The 9380-nt window shown below is 46.1% G+C and overlaps 1 protein-coding gene across 1 annotated transcript; it reads left to right on the top strand.

Annotated features, from left to right (window-relative positions):
• Positions 1 to 5907: 5907 nt before the first annotated feature.
• Positions 5908 to 6273, top strand: LOC138472122 (uncharacterized). The gene has a single exon (XM_069610124.1). The coding sequence runs from the start codon at positions 5908 to 5910 to the stop codon at positions 6271 to 6273; it is 366 nt and encodes a 121-aa protein (XP_069466225.1).
• Positions 6274 to 9380: the final 3107 nt, after the last annotated feature.

The following is a 9380-nucleotide window of genomic DNA, read 5'->3' on the forward strand; positions in this document are numbered from 1 at the left end:
CATATAATACAATATCACCCAACCTTTGTTGGTACTCATTTATCGACCTCAGAAGGATGAAAGGCTGAGTTGAGGTGTTTAAGAACAGACTAAATCAGTGACTCACCCCCTGAAGTGTGCCTGAAATAAACCTTTAATAAGTCTAGCAATTATTGTATAGAATTTCAGAAAGACAAATGTGTTATTCCTATAAGTCAACCCGCCCGAAGGAACTCATGAGGCACATGAGCCTGAGAACCTAGATACCACCCCGACAACCGAGGGACAGGATGGTGTTGGAGACCCTCCATCAAGGCAATTGCCAAGTCTGGCTCATGATGACAGCCGGAGATACCCAAGCAGAGAAGCAAGGCGGCATCCAGCTCGATTCCAAGACTATATCATGGACACTGATGCCTAGATAGCTTGGCTGGTAACACAAGTTGACTCATGTTGAGTTGTTGCACTGTTGGTATGTTGTTGTTTTTTTCTTTTAAAGAAAAGTAGGAATGTTATGTAGCGTGTTAATGTTTATACGCATGCACGAGTTTCGTTCCGGCTCGCGCATGCGGGTTGCAATAAAGAAGGACCGGGAGGCGTAATTAGCTGCCTGGATCCCAAACTGATCAGACGTGTCCGTGAATTCTTCTGTCAGGTGCATGTGTGATGCGAGGGGCGGCCTGGGGCAATCTCGAATGCTAACATTGGCGACGAGGAAAGGGCAGTGCGAGAGTGGGCGGAATCCTCAAGTGGATTATTTTGCCGGACGAGGTGATCCGACACGCTCCGCAGTACAGAATCCTACGCAGCAAGTTGTCCACCATTTTGGCACATTGTACGTGATGTGGATCGCATCGCCTCGCCTCATCCCCAGCGGTTACATAAGGGGGGCAGCGGGATCACAGCCCGAGTCCCACCGTTGAGTCACTCAATGATCACACCTACCAGAGATCCTTCAGCTGGCCACAACATGAAAGAGTAACGTTCGTTGAGAGGGTATTGGGCCTCCCCAGCCGTAACGGCCGAACTGGAGGGTTACAGGACGATCCACCTGCAAGCAACCAGGCTCCAAACTAGTGACGAAAAGGAAAAGGAGGGACCATTAGTGCAGCTGCCGCCGGAGATGGCAGTGAGAAGCAGAGGATTACCAACACATAGGGAGGGGGACCTGGGTACCCCTCACTCCCCCCCCCCCCCCCCCCACCCCCCGGCCATGCTGTAGGCCAATGATATTGAACACTGGAAGACCCTGATAAGAGCTCACCACCCCAGAGACGCCAGAAAGAAAGCCCCGCCCATAACTACCAGCAGCCCCCCGGCTGGGGGCAAGAGATACACGCAAGGCACTGCACAGCTCGTGCAGGGCAAGGGAGAGGCCCTAAAGGGACAACAGCATTAAGGGCCCCCACAGGGACTGTGCACCAAATGACAAGGGGCGATGCAAGGAAGAAGAAGCACAGGACACTGCTGGTCTGGCAGATTAACATTCAGTGGCCAGCAAGGGGGTGTCCCCCCTGTAAAGGAGAAGTCTATCATGAAAGTAGAAAGTATTCATCCTAGGAAACTCTGGTAAGCCAAGAGGTGAGCCCTCCTCCCCTGTCCACTCGCAAGATCCGGACACACCGACTTCTGACTGTCTTAGAGTACCCCGCTGTGCAACAAAGAGCAAGATGTCCAAAACCAAAGGGAAAGATGCCCAAAACCCACTGAAATCGGCAAAAAAGTTGCAGGAGGGCAACATACAAAGCCTGTGGCGCAAAGATGGGGGAGCCCAGATGTAGGGTGAGCAAGACCTGCAGAGATCATTTGAAGATGATCCCCGAAGAAAAGACTAAAATCGAGCAGGTAGTCACGCAGGAGGTCCTCCGCCAGTGCTTCCAAGACTTTGGGGACAAAATAGCAAACACTATACAAACACAAATGAACAAAATGAGAGAGGACCTGTCAATTTTTATTTTTTATTTATTTATAGCATTTGTTATACGCCCAAACCAGAGGTATCGAGGCGTAAGTTACAGGAAGCTTACTTCACTGGTTACATAGTGGTTACATTGCATTATAGACAGACTTGACGTTAGATTAGGAAACAGTACACATGTCTACATTTGGGTTGCAAGTGGGTTGTGCAGACAGGTAAACAACAATACAATGTTACTATATAGGCAGCGCTATATTCAGGACACATTACACGATGCATGTAAAAATTTGTTAAAGAGCCAAGTTTTAATGAGGATCTTGAAGTGCTGGTGAGAGCTCGTTTCCAATGTAGGTGGGGAGGGAGTTCCAGTTCTTGGGTGCTGCTACTGGGAAGCTGGCCCCCCTGCCCTAGAGCTCTTGAACCTTGGGACGAATAACTGAGTACTAGTGTCAGATCTTAGGGCTCTGGAAGACCTATTTTGAGAAATAGAGTTGTTGAGGTCGGCGGGGGGTACCTTAGTGATGCATTTGTGGGTGACACAAAGCTTTTTGAAGAGGATTCTGGCTTTGATGGGTAGCCAGTGAACTTCACTCCTGATATGGGATATATGTTCATTTCTTTTCAATCTGAAGGCTCCTCGTAAGGCTTTGTTTAGCAACTTTTGAAGTTTGGATACATTTGTGCTTGTGGTTCCTAGGAGGAGGATGTTACAGTAATCTAGTTTAGATAGTATGAGGGCACAGGCTAGGGTGAGGCAGTTTTGAGGGGTCAGGAATTAATGTTTGAGTGCAATAAATTTCACCATGTAGGCAGTAGAGGATGAGTAGGGCGCTGATGTGTTTGGTCAATGTGAGGTTAGAGTCCAAGTGGACGCCCAGAGTTTAGTTTTGACATGCTTGAGAACTGGGATGGGTGTTCCATCAATGGTGATGGTTGAATAGTAAGCGTAAAGAGAATTTATTCTGGAAGGGGAGGTAACAATGAGGATCTACGTTTTTTCATATTTTAGACATAAACTGTTAGGCCATCCAGTTTTGGATAATGGCATTCACCTTATTAATGGTGGTTGTTTCTAGATCATGGTTTCCCGTGATGGGGATGAGGATCTGGGTGTCATAGGCAAAGTTTGTGTATATGACACCCATGGCATCGAAGGCTGGAATAAAAGTTTTGTGTATGCATTGTACAGAGTAGGTGACAGGCAAGAGCCTTGGGGGGCCCCTAGGGCTACTGGAATTGGATCATCGACCTCATTACAAATAGATACTCTTGAGGTACGATCTGCTAGAAAAGATTTGACCCAAAGAGTGGCTTAGGTGGAGATGTTGACGTTTTTTGGTAAGTGCTATACAAAGTTTGTCATGGTCGACCAAATCAAATGCGGCTGATAGGTCGAGTAGGAGGAGGATGCAAAGATTCCCCAAATCTCTTATGAAGGCCATCTGGATTTTTAGGTCTAGAAGAGCAGTTTCTGTACTATGATTGGGCCGCAATCCAGATTGTCTGGCTCCTAGTAGATGGTTGCTTTCAAGATTGTGTTGGACTTGTGAGTAAGCTATTATCGATTATTTTTGTTAGGAAGAGCACAGTGGTTATAGGGCGGTAGTTTGTGGGTATGGTGGGGTCCAGAGATGGTTTTTTAAGGAGTGGGATGACCCATGCTTCTTTAATAATGGTGGGGACAGAGTTGGTGTTGAAGGAGGCACTGATGAAGTTGGTGATAATGGGTGTTAGCGTGGGCACACAGAGTTTGACAAGGTGTGCAGGGAAACGATCGCCTTTGCAATTAGATGGTTTTAAGGTGGAGATGGTGTTTAGGACCTGGTCTTGGGAGGCAATGGAGAATTTGAACTGAGTAGCAATATTAACTATGTCAGTCATTGTCCTACAAGAGGTGAAGGGCGACATGAACAAACGAAGAGAGAGGGGACGCCTCAGAAAATGCTGTTCAGGAAATAGTGGATGACATGAAGAAAATAGACGAGCTTGTGGAGCACCTGTCGAGAGTGACGCAAAATCTAGAGATCCAAAGCGAAGACCTCAAAAACCGGTCAAGGAGATCAAACATAAGGATAAAAGGGCCTGCCCGAAGAGGTGGGTGACGGGGATTTTAGAGCAATGTGTAAACATGTGTTTGCAGACTTAATAGACATAGAGGATGAGACCGAGATAAAGGTGGATCGGTGCACAGAGTCGGACTAAGGAGGAATGAACCGGGAGCTAAACCCATGGACGTGCTGTTTGCCCTACATAACTAGGAGCTAAAGGAAAGAGTGCTGGCAGTGGCGAGGAAAGCAGGGATAGTCACTTACAATGGGTCTAACCTGCAACTCAACCAGGACTTCGCACATATAACACTAAGAAAGAGGCGTATGATGGGCCCGGTGGTCGCAGCATTAAGGAAGAGTGTCAAGCGATACAGGTGGATCGTCCCCTTTGGACTTCTGTTTGAATGGGATGAGAGACAGCACCGGATCACCACGAACGAGGAAGGGATGAGAATTCTAGGAATTGAAGAAGAGGATCACGTGGGCGCCCAATTCCTTGCAAGAGAACCGATCAAGAGTAAAGCAGTGGGAATGGACCAAATATATACCAAAGAAATCCAGAAAAAAGAGCTCCAAACAGTCCACCAGGACCCCAAGTCGAGGTAATGGAGAAGGAAGAAGGCCATATGTCAGAGAACATGAGCAAGTCATAGTGAAGAACTAGTTCCCAAGAGAGAAAATTCAAGATCAGCCTGGGGAAAGTGGATCAAAAGGGGAACGATGTGGGTTATAGGCCAGCCAGATTGGAGTCACGCATGGGTCTGGGGGGATCCGCACAGGAAATCACTGGGTTGATGCAGGGGCTCAACTCCCGAGAAGGAGGTTTGTAGGGGGCTAGAGGCTGTTTGAGCCCACCCAGTGAGGGGAGAGTCGAGGATGGAGTTAGGGGGGTGGAGGGGGAGGGCGGGGGAGAAAGGGAGTGGCGAGTGGGTCAGAATCGTAGTCCACCTCCAGCGGTGGTACATAGACAAACATACCATGGCAAGGAGGGATATGCTTGAAATCATCTCTTTGAAAATTAGGGGAATAAACTCCCTGGTGATAAGAACGGAATTATAACACTTCCTGGGGTGGGAGGGACTGGGAATAATAGCCCTCCAGGAAACGCATATCCGCAATTGGGATAAAAACAAAGTGAGAGTAAGGGGTTACTGCCGAATTCTTCAAGCCAATACAGTAGGAAAGACTGAGGGGGCCTCTAATAGCCATAAGGGATACATTGGAGTTTCATATCACTATCTCAGAGAGAGATTCTGAGGGACGCTACTTGGCAATAATCCTCCAAGTGGTGGGGGACATTCCCGCTGGCAAATATATTCGCCCCAAACTCGGGACAAGACTAATTCCTAAGGCAATCCTTAAACAAACTTGAGGTTTTTGCTAAAGGCCTTATAATGTTAGTTGGGGATTTTAATATAGTTTGGGACACCTGCGAAGACAGGAGTGCAAGGAATTTCCACAACCAAGGAAATCCCTCGAAGAGCTAAAAGATAAAATGTATCCTCTGGTGTTAGTAGATGGGTAGAGGGAAAAGCAAGGGAACACTAAGGGGTACACTTTCTATTCCCATGTACACAGAACGTTCTCTAGAATCGATTACGCCTGGGTGTCAAGGTCACTACTGGCAATGGTGTCAGAAATAGAAGTGGGCGCCATCACCCTGGCAGATCACGCTCCCATAACACTGTCAATAAACTATCATCAGCTGAAATTGCACCCGGACAGTCGTTACATCACCACTTTCACAACCCACATAGGGTTATTTCGTTACAGATTCCTCCATTTTGGAGTGTCGGCGGTAGCAGAAATTTTCCAGAATGAGATTCACTGGTAAATTAAGCACATATCCAATATATGAACTATAGTGATGATATCTTAGTTTTCAGTGACACTCAAGAGGCTCACAATGGCACAATGAGATGGGTCTGCATGGCATTGCAACGAGCAAACATAACCCTCAACATGAATAAGTATGAATTCAGCAAGTCCACGTTAAAATTGTTTGGCCACATCTTTTTGAGCGAAGGATTACAACCAGATCCCGCGAAAGTGCAAGCGTTGGCTGAGACACCCACACGAGCATCACTACCTGCAGTATCAGTACGGTTATTCCCCGGCATTGCCAGCTATTGCACGCGATATGTTAAAGATTTTGCATCCATCAGCACGCCATTGAGGATGCTCACTGAGAAAAGGCAGGTGTTTTGTTGGTCGCAGGAGTGTGAAGATGCCTTTTGGGGAATCAAGTCATGCATTTACTCAGCAGCATGTATGGCCTACTACGACTCTGATTTGGAGACTGAAGTAACAGTCGAGCAAGTCGTGTAGGACTAGGGGCCATCTTGGTGCAGTACAAACTAGGGACCAGCTCACCCAAACGGATTGTCTCATGCGCAAGTATAGGCCTATCCAGCGCTCAGCGGGGCTACTCACAGCCACAGAAAGAAAGCCTTGCAGTGGTGTGGGCCTGTGAGCATTACAATCTGTTCCTGTATGGGAAGACATTTACCATAGTAATGGATCATCAGTCTCTCACCACCGTCTTTGGCAAACCCAACGCCAAGATGCTCCCAGGCATCACAAAATGCGGTTCATGTCACCAAGAATACTCTTTTGAAATGGTTCATAAGCCTGGGAAGGACAAAAAACCCTGCTGACTTTCTGTCAAGGGTCCCATTTCCGGCGAAGGCTGAACTTCAAAAGCAGATCAATATGTTAACAAACTTATCAGCAGTGCCCTTTCGACAGCATTAACCATGCAGTAAATACTGTTTGAGACGGACAAGGACGCACTCCTTCATCAAGTAAAAAAAAAAAAGTGTTAACTGGCAGATGGAAATGAGCAGCAAGACAGAATTATCAGAAAAAGGTACTGCAGACATTCGTGCTTTTGCAGTGCGTGCTATCGATATCCCCACAAGGACTTTTACTAAAGGAAAACAGAATAGTAATACAGCTCTCCCTGCAAGAACGCATCATTGACTCCAGGGGATTGTGCCCACAAAAACACAATATGTACATGAAAATACAGACCGCATTTGAGAACTGCATTGTTTGCAATTCGGTAGCACAACGTACCTTTCCAAAACCATTGAAGATGACTAGCATGCCGCTGAATGTCTGTGATGGGGTAGCAGTGGATTTATTTGGTCCTTAGCCAATGGCAAGTATGTGTTAGTTGCCGTGGATGAAATGTCACGCTATCCTGAGGTACATTTCGTAGCATCCACAAGTGAACAGGCTGTCATTCCAGCTCTGGACAAAATGTTCACCACCATCGTGAAGTCGGACAATGGACCCCCATTCAGTGGGCCTGACTTTGCCATTGTTCGCAGAACATTTGGGTTTCCAGCATAGGAAGGTCTCTCCCCTCTGGTCGCAGGCTGATGGCACAGTTGAACATTTTATGTCTAACATCAAGCGACCATTGCAAATATGCACAATTACCAATGGATCTTTTATGCAGGCAATATGTGCACTATTGACAAAACTACCGGAATACACTGCACAGCACTACTGGAATATGCCCCTCTAAACTCATGTTCAAATGGAAGATTAGGAAATGTTTGTCCCAAACACCTGGCCCTGTCAAATAGAATAATGTGACGAAAGACGCTTGAGGAACAGATGAGCTAAACAAGAGAAAGTAATTTGAAACACTATGCAGATGGGAGTAGAAGAACCAGAGACTCTCGCATTTAAATGGCAGTTACTGTGTTGGTGCAACAAATACATTCTCGTAAAGACACCCCGGCGTTCTAGTCCAGCCCATTAAGTGTAAACGAGGTGAAAGGCTCGATGGTCCTGGCTGGGGACAGGGACGTCATCTGGGGGTCGCCAGGGGTTGCAACTAATATATATATATTTAGATTGAAGCTCATGGTTTGTGGACAGGACAGAGCCATGTGGCTCTTTGTTTCTGGAGTGGCTGGCTTTCTTATTCAGGCCTCTTTAAAAAAAAATAAAATGGGGGTTCTACAAGTGTAACACTTTGAGCAGTGCCCCTAAATAAGAAAGAATAGGAATAACCAATAATGTGTCTTTCTGGAATTCTATGTAATAATTGCTAGACTCATTAAAGGTTTATTTCAGGCACACACTTCAGTCACTCATTTAGGCTGTTCTTAAACACCTCAACTTAGTCTTTCATCCTTCTGAGGTTGATAAATGAGCACCAACATAGGTTGAGTGATTTTGTATGTATATCTATATAAAGTGCTTAAGTGTAAGTGCTTTTTAAAACACATCATTCTCATTTGACCTTGGATGTCTTCTTGCATTCACAGTAATTTGGGAATATGGGCCTGTACACACTGATATTGACGATACAAATAGGGATCCATTCTTGTATGAAATGTATATCACATTTTAGTGATATTGTAACCATATGTTTCGTAGTGTATTCAAAACAATTCCATGTGATGCCCCATGTGATGAAATGCTGCATTCCATCACTTCCTGTGATGTCATCAGAGATCAAGGGTTGTGTGCTACCCCTGGCATTTTGGTGATATGACGTCCCTGGCTGGGGATCATGCTCATTCAATCACTCTGAACTCTTCTTTCTTTGGAAAGTGCCAACAGGCAGCTGAGGAAGACATCACTGTAGTTGATGAATCTGAGGACAGCAACTCTTCTAATAGTTGTTCAGACTACATGGATGTGATCTGGAACTGTAGCAGTGCTGGAAATGGAAAAAATGTATTGGGGGAACCGTCACCTCTTTGGAGGGGCACGGCAGGGCTTTGGGGAGGAGGTTGCGCAACACAGTATTTCTTCATAGAACCCAATCCTCGGGATTTGCATAAAAGCAAAGAGCCTTATGGGAATAGCATAATGTCCACCATTTTAAATGTTAAAAATGTCTTAAAGTGATTTAGTAAGAAACCCTTTTAAGTGATTAATTGGTCACAATATTCACCCTAATATAGAGGTGTCTCTAAATTGCCAGACATATATAGTAGTTTGTAGAGCTCCAACACTGTATTTGAGGTGTTGTCAGTTTGTGCCTGCAGTGTTATGTGTTATGAAAGCTAGTTGAAAAACGTGTTACTCGTGTGTGCCCAGCAGAAGGCTCGGCTGCTCTGCTTTGTTATGCTCATTGAGGCCCAGGACCAAGAAAAATCATGTGCTGCCCCCTTGGTGAGTCGTGGGCTAGCCCTGAGGGGCGGAGCGGTGCTCCGGCACCACATTCTTTGCCAGACCGCTGCACAGTCTTGTTGCGGCCCATTGCCTGCACTGCACTGCGGATAGCAGGGACAGTGAAGTAGCTGAGACAGTAAGATGTCAGAGTCCCTCCAAGAGGATCTCACGCCAACCGGTGAGATGGATTGAAGAAATGGAATGATTATAATAGTTTTACAAATTCAATGTCAATTGTAGTACTACTACGTTAAGTGGGGGGGCGTGGTTTTGACTGTGAATTCCTTGCCATA

The sequence above is a fragment of the Ambystoma mexicanum genome, chromosome 8 (genome assembly GCF_040938575.1).
Source record: "Ambystoma mexicanum isolate Mex_15411 chromosome 8, UKY_AmexF1_1, whole genome shotgun sequence".
Classification (NCBI taxonomy): Eukaryota; Metazoa; Chordata; class Amphibia; order Caudata; family Ambystomatidae; genus Ambystoma; species Ambystoma mexicanum.